The sequence below is a fragment of the Sceloporus undulatus genome, chromosome 3 (assembly GCF_019175285.1).
Source record: "Sceloporus undulatus isolate JIND9_A2432 ecotype Alabama chromosome 3, SceUnd_v1.1, whole genome shotgun sequence".
Lineage (NCBI taxonomy): Eukaryota > Metazoa > Chordata > Lepidosauria > Squamata > Phrynosomatidae > Sceloporus > Sceloporus undulatus.
The window spans coordinates 149,316,555-149,339,626 of NC_056524.1; the positions used below are offsets into that span (position 1 = coordinate 149,316,555).

The 23,072-nt window shown below is 42.5% G+C and overlaps 1 protein-coding gene across 1 annotated transcript in view; it reads left to right on the forward strand.

The window, feature by feature from the left end:
* ZSWIM8 (zinc finger SWIM-type containing 8) overlaps positions 1-23,072 on the forward strand; it is a 73,693-nt gene that overhangs the window by 27,793 nt on the left and 22,828 nt on the right. The window contains exons 8-16 of the mRNA XM_042459698.1: positions 5,646-5,847; positions 6,161-6,336; positions 7,406-8,402; positions 9,450-9,581; positions 10,844-11,023; positions 18,372-18,555; positions 20,010-20,108; positions 20,388-20,512; positions 22,532-22,766. Of these exons, the coding sequence (XP_042315632.1) occupies positions 5,646-5,847; positions 6,161-6,336; positions 7,406-8,402; positions 9,450-9,581; positions 10,844-11,023; positions 18,372-18,555; positions 20,010-20,108; positions 20,388-20,512; positions 22,532-22,766 (2,330 nt within the window). The remainder of the gene's footprint in view (positions 1-5,645; positions 5,848-6,160; positions 6,337-7,405; positions 8,403-9,449; positions 9,582-10,843; positions 11,024-18,371; positions 18,556-20,009; positions 20,109-20,387; positions 20,513-22,531; positions 22,767-23,072) is intronic.

Below are 23,072 nucleotides of genomic sequence, written 5' to 3' on the forward strand. Positions count from 1 at the left end.
AGCACACCAGAGTTTTCTGGTGGAGAAATCTTAAGTACCATGCCAGGCTACAAATCTCAGCATTCCATATGATGGAAACATACTGGTTAAAGTGGTGTCATACTGCTTTGGTGTATAATATTGATACATGGTCTTTGCCTATGTGGTATGTAGGTGACCTTGTTATAATGAAGGGACATATTTATCACACACACACACACACACCGATCTCTCAGTGCTTTCCCATCCTTTAGCCAACTGTATCACTTTAGGAGTCATGGCTAAGATCCCATGCTACCTTGCCTTCATCTTATGAGGGAAGCTGTGGGATGGTTAACTTGTTACTTAATTTATTTTAAAATGTCTTTCTTAAGACTATTGTTATGGAGACAACATTGTCTGAGGGCATTTGGACAAAACAAAATCAAGTTGGGAAATCAGCCTGTGAGACCTCACAACAAGACAGCCGAGATCAGTGTGGGCTCATAGTGTTAACACTTACAAAAGGGAATTCAGTCCAGATTCTTGATAAGGGTTACAGATTGTCCCCTTGTCTTAATTGTTCCTTTTCTTCTTGCTGTACTCAGAAACAGAGAAATTTATGCAAAAATATATGGGTAGTAAAAGGTTTTGCAGCCAGTTTGCCCATCCTATCTCTTCATGTAGAATTGCTTCTCACAGATACTATCTTCATAGAATTAGTGCTGAATCTCATTTCAAGCACAAGTGATTAGAATGCTCTCCCAGTAGCTTTCTACTTATCATCAATCATCAGAAAGGACATGAAAAAGAGTCATGGCCTGAGGTCAGCTGCTGAATTTTAATGCAGATGGATGCACCAATCTCTGTCAGTTAGCTTTCTGGTTTATTACATATCTATTGACTTGTGTTTATTCTCTGTCTTCTGGAGATGAGGAAACACCTCAACATATTTTTGCCTAAGCTGCTACATTCCCCATCTTCCATTTCAAGGTCTTGAAGGCGTTCCACCAGCAAAGACCTAGGACCAGACTGAATTCATGATGTGAGCTTCTGTGCCTGAGGATATTATTATTATTTTGTTCTTGGCTTGTAGTTTGTTCTTGGTCTGTAGTTTCCAAAATGGCTGCATTTGAAATCATTTTTCTATGTTGAACCACACTGAGCTTCAGCAATTCACAATACATAATTAAGGACAATGTATTGTCCTTTATACATTTAATTCAGTGTTTCTATGTTTTGTCAGTAGGTACAATGAAAAAAAAAAGAGGTGGAAGCCCAGACGCTCAGGCCTTTGTACAACTACATGCTCTTCCTTGACCAATGCCTTTATTCATATGTTGTGATATGCAGGAAAGACCATAACTTTCATGGTATCATCCAGGAGAGTGTTCTCCTTTTCATCTTGTACATGATTGTAGTTGTCATTATACCTTCTAGACAAGGTAACTGTTACATGGATTTGTGGGTTGACTGGCCGACCCCAAAGGGTGTTCAACAATGGCTCCTTTTCATCCTGGAGAGAAGTGACCAGTGTGGTCTCACAGGGATCTGTCCTGGGCTCAGTGCTATTCAGCATCTTTATCAATGGCTTGGATGACAGAATTGGGGGCGTACTTATCAAATTTGCAGATGACACCAAATTAGGAGGAGTAGCTAATATTCCAGAGGACAGGATCAAAATTCAAAATGACCTTAATAGATTAGAAAGCTGGGCCAAAGCTAACAAAATGAATTTCAACATGGAGAAATGTAAGGTACTGCACTTAGGCTGGAAAAATGAAATGAACAGATATAGGATGGGTGACACCTGACTGAACAAGACTACATGTGAAAGAGATCTCGGAGTCCAAGTAGACTACAAATTGAACATGAGTCAACAGTACGATGTGGCAGCTAACAAGGCCAATGCGATTGTAGGCTGCATCAATAGAAGTATAGTGTCTAGATCAAGGGAAGTAATAGTGCCACTCTATTCTGCTTTGGTCAGGCCCCATCTGGAATATTGTGTCCAGTTCTGGGCACCACAATTTAAAAAGGACGTTGAGAAACTCGAGCATGCACAAAGGACTAAAATGCGACTAAAATGATGAAAGGTCTGGAAACCATGTCCTATGAGGAACGACTTGGGGAGTTGAGTATGTTTAGCCTGGAGAAGAGAAGGTTAAGAGGTGATATGATAGCCCTGTTTAAATACTTGAAGGGATGTCATATTGAGGAGGGAGCTAGCTTGTTTTCTGCTGCTCCACAGACTAGGACACTGAGCAATGGATGCAAGCTCCAGGAAAAGATTCCACCTCAACATTAGGAGGAACTTCCTGACAGTAAAGGCTGTTCGACAGTGGAATACACTTTCTCGGATAGTGATGGAGTCTCTTTTCTTAGAGGTCTTTAAACAGAGGCTGGCCATCTGTCAAAGGGGGATGCTTTGATTGAGATTTCCTGCATGGCAGGGGGTTGGACTGGATGGCCCTTGCAGTCTCTTCCAACTCTATGATTTTATGGCAGCCAGAATCTTAGGAGAAGCTCTTCAGACCTTAGACACTGGAGGGGCCAATATCTAAAGAATCAGGAAATTCTCCATGGTTCACCACAGAAAGGAGGATCTAATAAATCCACTGATTTCAAAATCTAAATCGCTGCCCAAACCCATTAGTGCAAAACTTTTTTCTCATCTTGGATTTGGCCAGTTGGCTGTTGGAAAAGAATCATCTCGGGTAATCAGTAGAATTCTGGGAGGTATTCCTGGAATATTTGTCCTGCTATAGCACATTTGTCTTTCTGTAGCTTAGCAAGTGGAAGTAAAGAGATGGTCTAAAAACTGCTGGAGATTGAATTTATTAATCTGGTGTCCTCCTAACAGAGAAGCCAATGTCTGTACTCTCTTTGTTCTTGTTCTCAAGAAAACAGGAATTGTAAGAGCCAATCTCAACCTTAAGAGTTAATACATTGGTTCACTGTTGAAATTCCAAACTGTTTTTGTGTTGTGGCTTCGGATGAATTCTACAGACATTAATGACAGTTCTCTTTTCATACAGTAATTTGCTCAAAAACAGATTTTCAGTTCTGATTTTTTTGCTTTTGCATCTAGGGGATGACATATTTCCCTTGTTCCAGTTTCCTGTGTTATATCTTTCACCAAGGAAACAGTGATAAAAACTAGGGATCTAGGGATCTAGGGCCAAAACAGACTGCAGAAATAAGCCATCTTGAGACCACTTTAACTGCCCTGGCTCAATGCTAGGGAATTCTGGGTACTGTAGTTTTGCGAGACATTGCGCTTTCTCTGTTAGAGAGCTCTGGTACCACAGCAGACTTCAGTTCCCAAAATTCCCTAGCACTGAACAAGGTCAGTTAAAGTGGTCTCAAGATGGATTATTTCTGCAGTCTGTTTTGGACCTTAAAGACTCAGGGGTGTCCAGATTCATCCCTGTTGATTCCATCATTACTACTAGTAGAATAGCATTTCTACTAAATAATTTATCTCCTCCTCACATGATAAATTATGCTGGGCAAGCCAGCATGTGTGTTACTTGGCCTGTAGGATCTGTATCCTAGATCTCAAAGGAAGTATCTTTTTGTGTTTTTGAGTTTAAATTTTATTTCCTGGACTTCAAGACTCTTTCTCTCCCAGATCCCACGTGGCCATCTTATCCGAGAGCCATAATAACATCTTTGCAAAATGTAGGCCTGTGTCTCTAACACCATCATATTTTTTCTCCTGTATTATTTTTAACCCTGTTGCCTGATGAAGAAGCCAGTGGAGCTTTGAAAACATGCATCATGTATTTTGTGCATTTTGCTTGGTCCAGTAAAGGTATCATTGGTTTGTGGCTTTTGGATGTTATTGTATACAGGCCTCTTTTAAGTTTTTCACTTTGAGGCTGTGGAGCAGGGCAAGGAGGCTTTTAACGTTCAGAGGCTTGGACATACTTGCAAAAGTATGTTCATGAACTACTATTTGATGCCAGATCAAGGGTTCTCATCCTGTCATGAGCCTGGTCCCTATTATTTTTTGGTCTCTCATCCCATTTGTAAAGCATCTCTCCCTCTATCCCTCCTCATTATGTTGAAAAGCGTTTTAAGAGCGGTTTCCCCTCTTCTCTTAGCTTAAGAGGGGAGGTTCTTTGTGACCATCACTTTAGCATGGACATTATTGGAATTAATAGCTTTTATCAGCTAAAACAGCATGTTGGATTTCCTGTAGTGATGGGGAAATGATAGGGTGATCCTTTAGCTTGAATCTTCTTATCCCTAAAGTTAATTCCCACTTCTGTTCTGAGAGGGGACCTACCTTTCTCTTTACCTCTTTTCCTGCTTTCAGTGTTATGGAAGGAGAAAGAATGACTACATTTTAGAGGACCCTTAAGTGGGTCTGTGCAGAATATAGGGGGAGAATCCTTCAGACCTCTCTGTTCAGGTGAATCAAAATCTCTATTTCAAGAACTAAACAGCTGTTGAGTAAACCATCTGCAGCTTGCTGAGCAGGCAATGCACATGCTGCATGCAATCTCCACTTCAATTCTCATTCTTTTGGTGATATTTATTTATTTATTAGCATGCCCCCTTCCCCCTCCAATTTGTTAGTCCAGAAGTCAGAAAAAAGGCCCCTGAACATGTTGAAGTTGCCCACCTTTCATTGTGAGGAAATTGTGACCTGGGTCTAAAAGATGAGTAAGTGTGGACAAGCTTACTTTAAAAGACAGATTGCTCATCTTGACTGATTTTTTCCTGTGGAGCGTAACTTGGTTGGAGTGTTGTATATTCTGCAATGCATTATTAGTTCCCTTGGAAAAGTGTGAAGCCTGCTTAATGTTGCATATGATTGTCTGTACACTTAGAACATTACTGAAAATTTTATGCAATGGATCAGAGATTTCCTTGGAAAGCAAGGTACAAAGCGTTTCTTCAAAGTTAGTTTTGAAGCCAGTGGTTTAACTGAACAAAAGCTCTTAAATTTAAACTCATTTTTAGTAGGATGCACATCTTAGGTTAGAGTTCACTTATAATCAGAAAAGCCTGATGCCTATAGAAAACAATATATTTTTAATTAATATTGGTGTATGTAATGCAGACAAAATATTCAGCCTGAAGAGCTCTTTATAATTATAGTCTAAACAACTAGAACTCCTCATTAACTAGTACAAGATAGTACACTTAAGTTTATATCATATTTTGATGTTTGTCTTAACTCACTAGCAAAGCTACAAACAGTATTTTCTTTTCAGTAAAAATTCTTACTGTGAAACAAACAGCTTCATTTATATACTGCTTCATACTGAACTAACAGTGTCTAAGCAGATTGTAACTGTAATCTAATTGCCCCCCAACAAGCTGTTTTAGCGACCTCAGAAGGATGCAAGCCTGAGTAAAGCTTGAGCCCCCTTAGCTGGGATTGAACTCGCAACCTTATGGTTTGGAGTGAATGGCTGAAATACAGACATTTAACCACTGTGCCACCATACTCCATAATGAAAGGATTAATATGTTGGTCATGCATGTTCTGAGTTGTATAGTTATCAACTGTACACAAGGTGATGGTGTTAATCTTAATTTCTTCATGTGCATATTGAGCTCTTCTTTGTTAGATTGTAGCATGGGGAGTTGTGGAATTGCTTATTCAGTGACTGTATTACCATGATGGTGTTCCACCCATCTCTCCCCCCCCCTCTTTTCATACTTCACAGTGATGTGAATTCGATGTATCTCTCCTCCACGGAGCCTCCAGCTGCTGCTGAATGGGCTTGTCTCTTACGTCCCCTGAGAGGAAGAGAACCCGAGGGCATCTGGAACTTGCTTTCTATTGTTCGGGAGATGTTCAAGAGACGGGACACCAATGCAGCTCCTCTTCTGGAGATCCTAACAGACCAGTGTTTGACATATGAACAGGTATTATTTTATTTTTATTAAAGACACTTAGAATCTGCTTAACTCAACATTAAAGTAGGTTATGAGAATGATTGCTTTACTTCTGTGTTGTGGGAACGTTAGAGGGGGATGGCAGTTATGAAAGAAACCAGGGAGCTGCTGAGAAATCTGGTAATACAGTAGATGTATTCTGAGACATATGGTCATAGATCTGGAAAGTAGTGTCATAGGTGTATTAGAGTAGAGAATTATTAAGCAAGGTGAAACACATCTGTTAGTGCATGTTCAATATGGAAATGTGGACATATGACATGTCTTCATCCTGTCTCTACAGATAACTGGCTGGTGGTACAGTGTAAGGACATCTGCATCCCATAGCAGTGCAAGTGGACACACTGGCCGTAGCAATGGCCAATCAGAAGTAGCTGCTCATGCTTGTGCAAGTATGTGTGATGAGATGGTGGTTCTCTGGAGGCTTGCTGTCTTGGATCCAACCATCAGCCCTCATCGGTAGGCAATAGGGTCAGATAGTGTTAGATACATCTATAAAGTGTTCCATTTTGACAACAGACCATTCATTAATTGTTATTTATCTGCAATTTTTAATTGTAAATATTTATGCCTTATATCTTTGAGGTGGTTGCTTATCCATAATATGGATACAGAAAAGCTGCCAACAATTGATTTACTATAATTACATTATATCCTAGGCTCTCTTGGTTGTCTACTATTTTGTAACTGTCCTTCAGAAACAAAGATAATGTGGATTATATTTAGTTTTAGTTAAATAATCAAGGAATAGGTTATATTAATACATGGCTCTGGGTCTTTGTGATTCTAATTAAAAAAACAATCTCACTTAAGAGACTTCTGTGTACCAGAGTAGCAGAGGGTCAGTAGGATATAATTTATAGCACTTGGTAATCTATATTAACTCTATAAGGGAGTGCACATGTTGGCTAGCTTCTTCTATTATAGCATCTCAAGTAGTATAGCTAGGAAGGAGACCCTGCCCCGCTATGTGAGACCTTGGAGAGTTGCTTCCAGGCAGATAATTAAGCCAAGCACATGGCAGTTTATCTTAAAGCTAGAGTATAGTTTCTGCTTATCTGACTGACTATGGGCCCAAACAGACAGGCCAAAATAAAGCTGCTTTGGGTCACTTTGGAGGTATGCTGTTTAAATGACACATGCATCTTAAGACTCTGGAAACTGTACAAAGCTATGCTCCAGTCCTTAAGACTGAAGTGTGGCTTTGGCATGGTTTCCAGCCCCATAGGACACATGCATCATTTAAACAGCCTATCTCTAAAGTGCCCCGAAGCAACTTTATTTTGGCCTATCTGTTCAGGCCCTATATTTGACTGACTATTATCTGACTATATGCTGAGGAATAAAAATGAGACAAAGCATTAAATAACTCTTCTACTGTCACCAAAACTTAGCAGTAAAGACAATGTATGATGATAATATGAGAGTAATAAAATATTGCATGGAGAGCAAATTTTGAATCAGCTTGCTTGTTTTAGTAGCTCATGCATCCTTCAATCACATATTTCTTCTTTTCCATTATGCCAAGGCGAAGGGATTTGTGCACACAACTAAGGCAGTGGCAGTTGAAGGTAATAGACAATGTCAAAAGGGGGCAGCATAAAAAATCCCTTGAGAAACTGTTTCATGGCTTCAAGCCAGCTGTGGAAGCTTGCTACTTCAACTGGGAGGAGGCCTATCCCATTCCAGGCATCACCTATAGCAGTACAGACAAGAAGAACTCCTTTTGTTGGGTGAAGGCCATTCAGCAGAGGAACTGTAGGCCACAGTGTGCTGAAATGTGTGACGCAGGGAGATCTCATGGGACAGATGCTGCAGGTACATGCTTACAGCTAGGGGAAAGGTCCCGCCTTGCTTCCCAGGAGCCAGCAGTGCGTCCCAAAGAACTCATTGGGAAGCGGAAAATTGTATCTGAAGGGCCACAGCGTGCTCTGAGACGTCTCTCAGCAGAAGTTGATAAAGCTACGTACAAAACAGCAGTGAACAAGGGCAAGCTTCCAGTTGGAAAAAACTTGGCCAGCAAGCACAGTGGGAAGCGTCGTATGAGCAGTGAGGACAGCTCTCTGGAGCCAGACTTGGCTGAATTGACTTTAGATGACAGCAGTTTGGCTCTTGGGGCAGAGGCTAGTAACACATTCAGTTTCCCAGATAGCCCCTTGAACAGAAGCTACAGGGATACGTATGAAGACGACGGTGGAGTGTATTTCTCTGAGGCAACTGAGCCCACCCTCAGGAGCAGCCCTTCCACCAAGAAAACCTCCAAGGATCCAGTAGGAGAAGTGTGCAGTGGAGATGATGATATCCCTTGCCCAGATGAAAGTACTGGTGGGCTGTGTTTGAAGCCAAAAGAAATTGAAGAGAACGGTGCAGCTGGAGGAGAAGAAGAGGAAGATGACTACCAAGTGTATTATCTGAATCCTCAGGAGGTGACTAAAGAAGAGGATGAGAAGGCTGAGGGAGGGACGGAAGAGGAGCAAGACATATTTGCTGGGATAAAGCCCTTAGAGCAGGAAAATCGCATGGAGGTAAGGAACATACATGTGAATTGGTTGAAAAACCTGTGGCCTTCTGAATGCTGCTACATTGACTCTCCTGCCTTCCCTAAACATTGGCTATGCTTGCAGGTACTAATGGGATTTAGAAACTAGTAACATTTAGAGGGCCACAAGTTCTCTACCTGTGGTATAAATCATCTGCAAAAGTGTGTGGTACTCTTTAGTTATTTGTGGCTCTGGGAAATGTGTGTGGTTTAGAAAGACTGCTTATACCTATGGAATGAGAACCTTAACAATAAAAGCAAATATTGTGTTCATATTTGGTTATTTATCTTGCCTTGCTATGTGTCTCAATTTATTTATTTGTAACACTTTGTACTGGAAAAAGGAGTACAGATATGTTCCAGCTACATATTGCCTAAAAATAAAGCCTTTGGGTCTTTGTGTACACATCATGAATGTTATTTCAGTATTTTTTACTAAAGTTTTGTAAAATAGGCTAATGTTATAGGGAAGGTCCATGTTCATGTGTGCAGAAAGTTGTAGATTCAGTTCCTAGGATTTTCATTTAAACATGAATCATAGTATGGCTTAGAAAAACCTATGCCTTATACAGTAGCAAGGAACAGCTGGTAGGCAGACTAGAGTAGGAAGTACTGGACTAAGTAGGATAGCATTATATTTTATTCCTATATTGCAGATGGGAAGTTGAGTGCAAGAAGAATGGTGGTTTGCCTAAAACTGCCTAATGTGGCTGTGACTGAGGTGTAATTTAAAATAGAAACCTTGGGGCTCATGTTTTTAGCCACTGTGATGATCAGCCCTCTTCACTTGTGGCAGTGCCTATATTTGATGCCTTTGGTGCTGTCTTTGGGCAGCACCTTTATTGCCTCAGGTATCTCACTGAGAATGTAACTCATTCCATCAGTGGAAGGATTGAAGTTCTCCATATTTAAAATCCATACTTAATAATCCTCCCCAGCAGTTTACTGACCACCCTCCACTTAAATTCACTATTTATCCTGTTAACAGAAAGGTACCACCAAATCTGTTGAATTTGTAACCCTTCCTTTACAGATCCTATTTGCCTGTGCAGAAGCTCTTTATGCTCATGGTTACAGCAATGAAGCATGTTGCCTCACAGTTGAACTTGCGAAGGACTTGTTGGCCAATCCTCCTGATCTCAAGGTGGAGCAGCCCCCAACCAAGGTACATATCTGCTTTGGAAGTAGTTTGAGTCGAAGGCCGTGTGTAGATTAATAGCTAAGAAAATTGTTCTCTGTTCTTTGTTTTGCTGTTCTGGGAATAAGCAAGGATGAGTTTGCATTCATGAATATTTATTGTCCTCTGCTCTCTTGCCAACTTGCTCTAAACAAGAACAACATTAAAATCTGGATTCTGTGACCTGGTATAGGTTACATAAATATGTAGGAACTGACACAGTGTATCTGTCTTAAAGAATCCCTATTGACTTTGGAGATTTTTGTCAGACTTGATGTTTCCAAAACTATTTCCACATTCATACTAGCTAGAAATGTGTTGATACAAAAAGTAGAATTTTTAGGATCCTGTACATTTTACCCAATCACAAAATCTGTGTGACTGTTTCTATTCACATGATATGCACTACCCTAAATTCAGAATTATTATTCTTTTGATGATTGTCACAGTAGTATGCTTGTTCTGTGCAAAAGAATCTTTGGCCTGTTATAGATGAGCATAAAGTATGGACTGGGTCCGTATTAGGGTTAGAAAGGGGCGTCCCTTCCGGACGCCCCTAACCCAAATACGGACCGAGTCCATACAAAATGGCGACGCCTGTTACACACAGGGGCCGCCATCTTTACGTAGCAGACGCACTGCATCATATCTGCGCCGCAAAGAGAAGCGCCATTTTGCCGCTTCTTATTTGCAGCGCAGAGGAGTCTCGCGGTTTGGCTGCTGCAGCTCCTCCGTGCTGCAACCGGCAGCGGTGCGAGACCGCCCGTTTTGGGCGGTCTGTAACGCGCCTTTGACAGAATAGTGAAAGGATAGCTAAAACAGGAGAGAGAGAAGGCATAAAGCTGAATGAATTATTTGCATCTGTTTTCACTACAGGAGGTGTTTGCTCCAATTACTTTTTATAAAAAGGTTTTAGGATTAACTGGCAAATTTATACATTACCAGTTTGGGCTCCTAGGTCAATTGTGACATCTTTTGATTTTCTTTTTTTAAAGTGTGTCTTAACTAGTTTTGAAAAGTGTCTTATATAATGCTCCAAACCATGATAATACAGGCCACTATGGGGTTTTACTTAATGGCATTCATTCTGATTAACAATTTTGTTTTAACATCAAGATATTTGTTAACATAATGCAAGTGAAATTCTGACTATGTTCTGTTGAAGTCATTGGCGTTAATTCAGATTAGGGCTAAATGTTCACATTGATTTTAGTGGAAATGAAGTGTAACTAAATCTGTTTATCCCACAGGGGAAGAAGAACAAGGTATCTACTAGCAAGCAGACATGGATGGCAACAAACACTTTATCCAAAGCTGCTTTCTTATTAACTGTACTAAGTGAGCGTCAGGAATACCACAATCTAGCTTTCCAGATTGGCATGTTTGCTCTGGAGCTCCAGAGGCCACCAGCTTCTACCAAGGCTTTGGAGGTATATGAGTTGTTAATATTACCTTGCCATCTGTTTAGTATTTGTTCTTTAATGTGTTTAGGAACCTCCAGTCAGTCTGCTTCCTTTAAAGCAGACTGAAAAATGAGTTTGTATCATGAACAGATCAAGGGCTTTGTTTTACAGATATAACTTTAAATTTCGGGTGAAAGCTGCATCTTTCTTAAATATAGCTAAATGCTAGTGATGCAGCTGCAATGTAGTTGACTTTGTTGTGACACTTTTATTTTCACACCTTGCTTCTTTTATACTGTGGAAGGAATTCATTTCTGTTGGTAGAGCCTATGTAAATAACATGAATTGGATATGAATATGAGATGTCTCTAGTTTGACAAAAGGGAGCAAGGGATAGAAAAATGTGGAGAGGCTCAGAATTGCAATACAATTACAGTGGTACCTCGGGATACGAATTACCCAGCTTACGAATTTTTCGGGATACGAAAAAATCCCATAGGGATTTATTGTTTCGGCTTACGAAGGTTTTTTCGGGTTACGAAAAAACCCCGGCGCTGTTTTAAATGGAAAGGCCGCCACCGGAGGGCAGCAGAGAGCTATTTTTTTCCATTAGCGCCTATGGCAATTCGGGTTACGAAGGTTTTTCGGGTTACGAAATTAGCCGCGGAACGAATTAATTTCGTAACCCGAGGGAGCACTGTATTCCTAGGTCATGTTTCCCCATAAGACTGCTTTAGCATTTGCTTCATGTTATATACTTGGTTGAGGTGGAGAAATAGACACTGTGGCTGGAATCAGCTCAGTTAAGTTGATTTCTTCCCCAGAAATACTGTGGTTCAGGTTGCATCTTCCCAGATAGATTTTTTAATGTACTTGTGCACAGAACTATGGCAACTGTTGGTTTTTGTTCCCAAGCTTTGGGAGTTTTCTGGCAGTCTCCATGGGTTAAGAGCCAAAAGTAGGGCTGTGCTGGTATGAAGATAGATCCCAGTGCTGTTGCCAGATTATGAAGGTGGATTCCACTACTGGATACCACCAAATTGGTTGCTGTCATGGGATGATGTATGTATCTCATTACCAGTATTATTCTCAAGGAATGCGTTCTTATTGAAGACACTAATAGCTTTCTCACTGAAGTTTTACATAAGCAAAGCTTCACTTCTCCTAATGATTATCTCTTAATCTGAGTTCTGCTGCCACTATGAAATATATATTACTCTGTTCCATTTCCTTGGCAAGGGACAAAATACCCCAGAAGTGCAAATAATTAACCAACAGTTTGTTTAAATGATGAATAGCCAGTCTCTCATTTCTGACTCTAAGGCAACCTTATCACAGGATTTTATTGTCAAGATTTGTTCAGAGGAGGTTTGCCCTTGCCTTCTTCTGAGGCTGAAAGTGTGTGACTTGTCAGTGGATTTTTATGGCTGAGTGAGAATTTGAACCTTGCTCTCCCAGTGTCCTAGTGTAATGCTCAAACCACTACAGTACACTAGCGCTCTAGTTACAACATGAGAAGTATATTCTTTTAAATATAAAGCACACTGTAATGCTTCAGCACATCTTTTTTCTTTTTAAGAGAATATTCATAAACAATACATTGCTATAAGTTATATTGCTAAAAGTTTAAGAAGCTAGGTATAATAATGCGCTAGCTATAATATTTGAGCAGTCTTTAGTTAAAGCTATAACAGTGAAAGATAATTTTTTTTATGTTTGTGTTAAGGTCATAACACGATGTTCAAGGTGAGTTCAGACCAAAGCCCAATAGCATGGTGATGTGACTTCCTTCACTCTGGATATTGTATTCATGTTGATGCAACTTAGAATTGTATTGGGTTTTTTTTTGGCTGCCACATAACATTGTTGACTCATTTTTAATTTCTGGCTTAGTAAGAGCTCAGAAGCCTCACTGAAATCAAACTATGGCAATATTTTTGGTTGTTCAAGCTCCAATGATGAGCTTAAAGATGATATTCCCCTTCGTGGTCTCTGCAAAGCACACAAATGGGTTATTCTGCGCCTGCACAGCATTTCCGGATCCTACTGGAATCGCCAGGGAAGACTTTTTGGCGGTAGCTCTGCCCACCCTCTATATAGGCAGGAGGTCTTCCCGCCTTTTCTCACTTCCTTTTGTCCGCCGTGTGAGCAGCTTAGGAACCTCGCTCAGGAATCACTCCTTCCTTAGCTTTCACTTTCAATTTACTGCATTTGCTGGCTTTGTTTGACTTGACTACTCTTTGGATTGTGGTTTGGACTTGGTCTTGGACTCTGATTAACGGTAATGACTCGAACTCCTCACAATTCTTCTGTCCTCCGGCCCTTTTTCAACAATGTCCGCACACTCTTTTAAAAAGTGCACTGAATGTGGGACCAACATTCCGGCTCTTGATGGATACTCTCTGTGCCTCCTTTGCCTCAGCGAGGGCCACGTCCCTGCCTCTTGCCCTCATTGCATGGCCTTCACTCCGCAGGTCAGGAAAAATAGGGAGATGCATCTCAGGTCCATGCTTTATGCACAAATCCTGAAGCCTCCCTCCACCTCCAGAGCTTCTGCCAAGGCCTTGGCCACTAAGGGCGAACTCCCATCTCTGGCTCCAGGGGTCTTTGCCAAGGCTATTGCTGCCGAGGGCAAAACCTCTCTGGAAGCTCCCTGGTCACCAGGAAAACGTAGGTCCTCGTACCAGGATGCGGCTGGCCACCCATCCTCGCCCAAAGCGAAGAAATCCTCGGACCCCAGACCGGAGAAGAGAAAACACAAATCTCGGGACAAGTCCAAAGACTCATCCCATCACTCCGGCAAAAAAGCCCGGCCCTGTCCGGACTCCGACTCCGACTGTCGGTCCCATACCGACATGCCTGCCCAGCCCACTGACACTGAACTGGGCTTGGTACCATGCGCCCAACCAGAGACTGAACTTCAGCTGTCTCCTCGTCCCGATTCTTGGGCCCGATCAGGCACATTCCTCCAATTGGCCGAACCCTACCAACTCTTGGAGGATGAGGAAGAGGCTTCCCCTTTCACCCAAGTGGTGATTCCAGACTGGCTCTCCCAAACGTCAGAGGTCGTTTGTTTTGAAGACGAACGTGATGATGACGGGTCCTCTGTCTTTGTTGAACCCCCTAGATGGGACATTGTTTTTGATGAAGCCACAGGATCTTTTTTTCTGCCTCTTGATCCTTCTGAAGTTCGTGGAGGCCATTTCATCTCAACTGTCCAACCGGTTGAACCTCTTCTGCCTCCTCCAAGGTCTACTGCCTCATCCATCCCACTCCGGTCTCGCCCCTCTTCGGCCTCCCGAGTGGAACCAGTCCGACCCATTCAGACCACCTCAGCTGTCTCTCTGCAAGTACGTCCCGCGGTGCCAGTAACCACCCAGGCCCTTTCGGCCCGTACCAGGACTGCATCCGCTGGATCTGCGGACCACTCAGTCTCAGAATATGGGCCTATCCAGCCTTCTCAGGTGCTCTCTTTTCCTGACGTACCCAATCCTTCAGACGACATTTTTTCCTTCTCAGAACAGATGACCCGCATGGGCAAAGCCCTAAATATTGAGATCCTACATTCAGACTCTTAAGCTCTGGATCCCATTGATGAGAGGGTTCGAGACAAACTCCCAACCATTGCATTCCTACCCTCGATGTCTAGGATTGTCAAGAGATCTTGGCCTTCTCTGTCTATGGCCCAGCCTTCAACAAAGAAACTCGACAATCTCTACCGCATTACACCCTCGATAGAGGTTTGGCTCTTCGAGCACCCTTGCTCGAATTCGGCAATCATTGAGGCCTCCCAGATCCACTCAGCCCCGAAAACAACTTTGCCCCCTAATGACAAAGAGGGTTGCAAACTTGACACAATGGCACAAAAATCTTACGTTTCTGCAGTTCTAGACCTTAATATCCAGAACTACTCAGCGTGTATGGCTGCTTATCAACAGCAACTCTGGGAAAAAGCTCTTCCCCTCTATGAAGACCTCCCTGGTGACAAAAGATGAACGGCCATGGCCATCCATGCAGAGGCTCATGCACTTGTATCCCACAAAATTTCGGCAGCCCGGCACTCAGCTGATTGTGCCTCTTGTCAACTTTCGGGCGCCCTGGCCCTCTCACGCCATGCCTGGCTAAGGTCCTTAGACCTCACGCCTCAAGCCAAACAGGCCATTGAAGAGCTCCCCTTTGACAACCCTTCCAAAAGAAGGACTCGGAACAAGACAAGCGCCGCTTCTGAGACTCCAGCTCACTCCGTCCCATCAACTCCCTTTGAGGATCGTTTGGCCCACTTCCATCATGCTTGGGCCTCCATAACATCTGACTCCTGGATACTTTCCATCATCTGTTGGGGTTATGCCCTGGAGCTCCAATCCTCACCCCCAAGGGGTATCATTCTCACCACCACCCCTCAGATACCCTTCTCAACAAAGTGCGCTCCTTGCTTCAGAAAGGGCCCATTGAGCCCATCCCTCCGTCCCGGACCCGAAATTGTCTTTTTCCAAGATATTTCATTGTCTCGAAAGCCACTGGTGGCCTCCGGCCTATTTTGGACTTGCGTTTTCTCAACTCTTTTATTGCCTATAGACGTTTCTGTATGGTAACCTTGGCCTCCATTTTGCCTCTCCTGCAGGAGTCAGATTGGTTCGCCACCTTGGATCTCTGAGATCGCCTTCTCCATTAGGCCTGCCTCCATATGCGTCCCTTCCAGTCATGGCTCCTTTCTGTCTTCAACCCGGCCTTCGACGACCAATGGATGTGGATCACCGTCCCGAGACCCGTCGACCGCTCTCTCTGCTGGTGGCTCAATGCTCACAACGTCTTGGTGGGCATTCCCACAGCCACAAACTTCACTGACGACCAATGCCTCAAACACGGGCTGGGGAGCCCATTCGAATAATTTCTCTGTCCTCAGGAGATGGTCTCCCAAAGAACACCCACTTCACATCAATGCACTCAAGATGTTGGCCTTGAAAAAGCCTTGAAGGCCTTTGAGCCCTTCCTGCGGGACCAGGTTGTCCTCCTCCTCATGGACAATACAACTGTAATGTATTACATCAACAAACAGGGCAGTACCAGGTCCTCCACTCTCCTGGACCTCACCCTCCAAATTTGGAACTGGTACATCTACAAACGAATCACCCTGCAAGCCATACATCTCCCTGGGGAAGACAACGAGCTTGCAGACAAACTGAGCAGGGCTCTGGACTCTTGTCACGAGTGGCAACTGAACCCTCAGGTTGCCCTCTACCTCTTCTCTTGGTGTGGAACGCCGGACGTCAACCTTTTTGCCTCTCATCTCAACACTCAATGCAGCCACTTCTGTTCCAGGCTCTCTTCACCTAGTCCTGAGGGGATGCCTTCCTCTTTCAGTGGTCTGGCAAAAAGTTCTACGCCTTTCCCCTGTTCCTTCTCATCACCAGAGTGGTAGCAAAGCTACACATGGACAGATCGGACATGATCCTGATCACCACTTGGTGGCCGAGACAGCCGTGGCTTGCCCCCTCTCGCTACCGGTCTGAGAAATTATCTTGGCTTCTCAAAAGCCCTCCACTCAGCGCTTCTATGCCTCTAAATGGGCAAAATTTTTGGCCTTCCTGACCTCAAAGGACTCACCTCCTCAGAGGTGAATGTCTCTATTGTTTTGGACTTCCTCCATCAGCTCTCAGCATCTGGACTTTCCAATACTACCTTGCGGCCATTTGTGCCCACTTTCAATTTTCAGGCCATCCCTCCTTCTTCACCGACCCGCTTGTGAAGAAATTTCTCAAAGGCCTCACCAACCTCAAACCACTGGCAGTAACTCCTGTTCCCACCTGGGACCTGCACCTTGTCTTGGCAGCACTCGCTACCTCACCCTTTGAACCTCTGGCTTCCTGTGACCTCAGGCTCCTCACTTGGAAGACAGACTTCTATGTAGCTATCACTTCAGCACCCCATGCCAGTGAGCTTTGTGCCCTCTGTACGGACTCCCCGTACTTGAAATTTTTAAAGGACAAAATTGTCCTCCACCCGGACATTTCCTTTCTTCCAAAGGTTGTGTCCACTTTTCATCTCAATCAAGATATTGTTCTCCCAACTCTAGCCCCGAACTCGACCACCAACACCGAGTGTTAACTCCACTCCCTCGATGTCAGATGGCAGCTAGCTTTCTACCTCAACAGGACTGCGTCCTCTCGGCGTTCCTTCAGACTTTTCGTCTGTTATTCCAACCCCAAAATGGGGCTTCCAGTCACACCTCAACGTTTCTCCAAATGAGTGACTGCCACAATCCTCCTCTCATACAAAATTTTTAGGAAGACTCCGCCTGCTCAAATTCGAGCCCATTCCACCAGGGTGGTAACTTCATCTTCAGCCTTCCTCTCTGGAATTCCCTTGGAGGACGTTTGCAAGGCTGTGGTGTGGTCACAACCTCTGACCTTCATCAACCACTATAGACTTGATCCCAGACACCGACATGAAGCAGCCTTTGGCAGAGCAGTTCTCCTCTCTGGACTTCACTAAGGTTAGTTGGCACTGGTCAAATCATGACACACTGTTTATGGTTTAATATTTTTTTATTGCCAGGACGCTCCCTCCTCCATAATGGAGAAAGCTTGCCAGTCTAACCCATTTGTGTGCTTCGCAGAGACCATGAAGAAGAAGGACAGGTTGCTTACCTGTAACTGTAGTTCTTCGAGTGGTCATCTACGAATCCACACTAATCCCGCCCATCCTCCCCTCTGTCGTGTCCTTCTCTCTTCCTTGTCTGCTCTTATGGCGGACCATTTTTGGAACTGAGAAAGGGCGGGAAGACCTCCTGCCTATATAGAGGGTGAGTGAAGCTACCGTTAAAAGGTCTTCCCTAGCAATTCCAGTAGGATCCGAAAATGCTGTGCAGGTGCAGAATAACCCATTTGTATGGATTCGCAGATGACCACTCGAAGAGCTACAGTTACAGGTAAGCAACCTGTCCTTCTAAGAGGAGTGGTCGTGCCAGCAAAGGGGGGAACCTGTCATAATTCATTGGGACACTGAAAATATGAAAGTGACTTTGCTTGTTATCCAAGTTGTCGCAGTCAGTTTCAAATTGAAATTCCAAACAGAGCTCCTTAGAAGCAGAAAAGTGGGACACTGCTGCTAAAACTAAGTATCATGAGGTTTTTAAAAAAGACAAAACCAGAAACCAGCGTCTGGGGATCCATTTAGGTGTGATAGGCATGGACTCAACATGTGCTGGGTTACCTTCTGCTAGTAATCTAACAAGGCCTTACTCCAGTTAATTCTCTGAGTCTGAGGACTTCGATAGCTATCTTCTGTCTGATACCATTTGTAGTTGGATATAAACAAGGTGTCTCTATGGTGAATCCCTATGGATTCATTTTTCTCCTTGCTGTGTATCAAACAGGTAAAGTTGGCATACCAAGAGTCTGAAATTGTGGCTTTGCTGAAGAAAATTCCACTTGGCTCCAACGAGATGAACACAATCCGGGGAAGGGCTGAAGAGCTGAGGGAAGGAACACTCTGTGATTACCGCCCTGTCTTGCCTCTCATGCTGGCCAGCTTCATATTCGATGTGTTATGCACTCCAGGTAAACCCTTTGCATGCTTACTTGAAGAAAAGAGATCCATGTCAAATACTGAGGGAGTGCAGAGTGAAAAATGTTTGTCTCTCTAAATCTTACTAGATTTCCACTGAAAATTCAGGAAATGCCAGCAGACTTTACTACTGTCCATTGCTTTAGTTATAATAACAGACGTTTCTGGACACATGTATGTGTAAGAGCTTCAAAGTCTCAATAAGGCTGAAATCTGCACAGCATGATTGAGTACTGGCTGACTGTGTACAAACCACACACTCAGCCATCAGAGAGCTGTGGAGGTAATCACCCTCTCTCACAGTGATATGGGCTATGGTATCTCAGTGGAGGCTCTTGTTGGGCTGGGAGTTTTGTGAGCTGAGCCCCAATGTGCTTGAGTAGCTTTTAATTAATTAATTATAAATATTTCTATCTTGTCCTCTATTGTAAGATCTTAGGGTGGTATACAAAAAAGCCTCCTCTAAGTTGGCACCTTTCAGATATTTTGGATTCTATCTCCTGCCATCACTGGCTTTTTTCCATATTTGCTGGCTTTGATGGAGGAGTCCAAAAATATTTGGAGGGTGCTAGCTTGGGAAAGTTTGCTTTAGGCTGGAGTGGGGATCTGAAGTGTGTTCTGCATATGATCTCCAGCACACACTGTAACACACCTATGAGCTCACCACCTATGTGCTCACCACACCTCTTTTTACTTAGAAATGTTCCTCACTCTCTGTAGGGTTCATGATGGGAATTTTGGCACATTTCCCTCCCCCTGACCTTGCCTAAGCAGGGCTTTTTTCTTTCAAAACCAGGAGTGACTTTGTAAAACCAGTATTCTTTCTTGTTATGGTGGTGTGTGTGTGTTTGTGTATGTATGTGTAGCACTCTTACTTATGCATGGAATAACTCAGGTGTGCATGGAATGTGGACCTCTGGAAGTTGTCACTCCTGCTCTAGATTAAGATCAGGATCTTCTTAAAATGGATGACTTCCTACTAAATTTCTGCTGCAGGTTCTTTACAGATGAACGACTAGATCTGATAATTTTAAGGGAGGCATTTCTAGGCCAGTAGACTCCTCCTTGCAGTGACTGCAGTCCTTCTCTTGTGGAGTACCAGCTGTGCCCTTTTATCTTGGCACATTCATTTATCCCTCTGGGGGGAAAAAAGAAGAGCACATCAGATATATGAACTTTTTCATGGCCTTGTAAGAGTACTTTATCACATTGGTTTAACTTCAAAAAATCTATTCAAAAGAATCATAGAATCCTAGATTTGGAAGAGACCACAAGGGCCATCCAGTCCAACTGAGCAAAAAGCCAAAGAATACAGATTTTGATATAGGTCAATTTAGTTAGAAATAAAAGTTTAGAATTTCATTTTTATAATCCTTAAAACTTTACCAGTCCAAATTAATCCTTATTTTCTTGTAGAGTTGACTAACTTGTCATGTATCCTTCCCAGTCGTTTCTCCTACTGGATCCAGACCCCCAAGCCGTAACTGGAATAATGAAATGCCTGGTGATGAAGAGCTTGGTTTTGAGGCAGCTGTGGCTGCACTTGGTAAGTGCTTAGCTTCTTTCCTTGACAAGCTACCTCTGTCATTAAGGGACATGTCCTGAGTCACCCTGTAAAACCATCTAGAAGTTGATTTTTTTCACTTAATGTAATATGTATAGCACAAAGCCTAACAATACACAAAAGATGTTGCTTGCTTGTGTGAAGTATATCAGGAAATCCCAAATGAATTAATTTTTATTGCCTTAACGTAGCATTTATCACTTCAGCATTCATTTGGAATAGAAAGGATAGAGCGATTATATTTTGTCCTTTCCCTTCCAGGCATGAAGACAACAGTGAGTGAAGCTGAGCACCCTCTTTTGTGTGAAGGTACCCGAAGGGAGAAGGGAGATCTGGCTTTAGCTCTGATGATCACATATAAGGATGACCAGTCGAAGCTAAAAAAAGTATGTTGTATGCATACTCTACATATGTACATACCATATATACTCGACTGTAAGTCAACTTCATGTATAGGTTGAGGGCAGGTTTTGAGGCCAAAATTATGAATTTTGATATGACCCATGGATAAGTCGATGGTAAAACCTAGGGGCATGTAATGAAGGACGTAAAGGACAAAGCAAAGGAAAACAATACCAAAAAACCTACAGGCATAACTATTTGTGCTCATACTAAAGGATGGATGAATGAGAGTATAGAAAGGGGTCAGTGCTTCCAGGGCAAATTAAACTTTTTTCGTTCACCAGGGGATAGTTACATATGCATGTATATACACACACATGCACTCATATGAGTTAAAGTACTGTACTTACATAGACCTGTCAATAAGTCGACTCAAGTTTTAGAGAATCAATTTTTAACCTAAATGTCTAGACTTATACATGAGTATATACGGTAGCTCTTTGCTGAGCCATGAATAATTGTGGCTGAGCTCCCTGGCTCATTTGATAATTAAGCGTTTCAGTTTGTTCTTGGAGAAATCTCAAGTGCTGTTGCTTTGCCTAAGACTTCTTCAGGGGTCTGTAACGTAAGTGGATCTAAGGGAATGCCACAAGAGTTTCCCTTCCTTTTCCAAGGTTGATTTAGTAAAGGAAGGTGGGAGTACAAAAAGAGTTGCAGCACAAGTAGAGGCCTCCTCTTGCCTGTGTGCTAAATTGCCACCAGTATGGATGGAAAATGGAGTTTCAAATGTCCTTGAGTTACAAGTGGCATTAGGAAAGCTCTTGATCACTAAGATGTGCTCACATGCATAGATCCAGGTGTAAAATTTGACTGTTTCCTGATGCTATAAGCTTTCCTTTATGAGGAATCTTTTTCACCAAGTATAAACTTCAGGAAAGTAGGAAGGGCTAACAACAATGGGATCCAGGCTGGCAGAAAGGGTGCTGCTGAGAACAACCTGTTATGGACCGGACCTTAACTCCAGTGCTTTTGTGGGCTCAGTTCATATTGTGCATGGAAGTACTGTAGATGAACTTCACTATTATAAGCCTTCCAATAATAAATGTTAGTGCTGTTACAATTCTATCCAGTGTTTTAAGTTGGGTAGGCTAAAATTAGTGTTGAGGGCTTGAGCTGCAGTATTTCTTTTCTTTTTAAAAGAATTGTAACTGTGGGCTGTAAACTCTGTCCAGAATGTCTTCTGATTGCAAATTCTTGATTCTCCTCCCTACTTGTGTACACTACAACAGATAGTTTGGTAAAATGAAACATCTCACATGTGCTGGGTTTCTGTTAATGCTAATGCATTTTCTATTACTTAGATAAGAAGTATTGAATAAAAAGAACAGTAATTTATTTGTTTATTTATTTATTTATTTATAGATAGAATGATGGAAAGCTGGGCTTAAAGTCAAACATTTGTAATGGCCCTGAATTTGCCGTATAGCAAATAATAATTTAATTTTAATAATGATAAGTATAGGACATCTGTTATAAATTGGAGAAGGTGTGATCAGTTTTCATAAGTTTGGTTCATATTTGCATAGGATATATGTGGGTAACTATTCTTATTCTGAGATGACATGAAATATCTGAAGGGCACTTTGTTTCAATACTGCCATGTATTAGGACAGTCTTCTGCAGTGGGGGTGTTTTTAACTTGCAGCTGTGTAGTAGGTAACCTATTGCATAATGGCTAGAGAGTTTGTGCAGAGTTGGGAAGTAATATTTTTCTGGTTTGGACTACAACTACTAGGCAGCATGCCCAGTGAACAGGATTATGGGAACAGTAGTCTGAATTAAGGGTTATTGTACAGTTATTTGGATTGCATTCAAAACATCTAGAGGGCATTACCCCTTCTTTACACAAAGTCTCTTTGTTACCTTGCCTTTTCAAAAGGACCTGAGTTACAGTTGCCTTTTGCTTAAATATCTTCCAATTATAGCAAACTTAATCTCCTCATGGTCTGAGAAGTCGCTTGCTCAGTTGTTAATTTCCATATTATCCTCTTGTTTTTTTAAAGATCTTGGATAAACTGTTAGACAGGGAAAGTCAAACGCACAAACCTCAGACTATAAGCTCATTCTACTCATCCAGCAAGCCTACAGTTCCCAACCAGAAATCTCCTTCCAAGCATGCTACCCAGTCAGCTGCACCTATTCAGCATCTCCCAGGAGCATCAGTGACACAACAAACAGGAGTGCCTGCTGCTGTCCAGAGTAATCCTTCAGAACCCTTTTTGGAGAAGAGTACACAAGGTATGAACAGTTGTTTCATAGGACGACAACTACTTTTTAGTTGCCAAAAGAAAGGGAAAAGAAAACATTAGTTCTTTTCGGTTGTCTACATTTGTCTGGATGTTTGCTCCAGTCTATCAGGTTGTCTAAAACACTGCCATGATTTCTTTTCTGTACAAAACCTAAGCATCTGATTGTTTGCTCTATGTTTCTATGTAGAATTATAAAAGGGATTTGCATTTACCTTATTTTCATGGAACCATTTTCTAATTGCACAGTGCATTTGCTATTTCTGTTTTTTTCTGGAAATGAGTCCTGTCTAGTTTA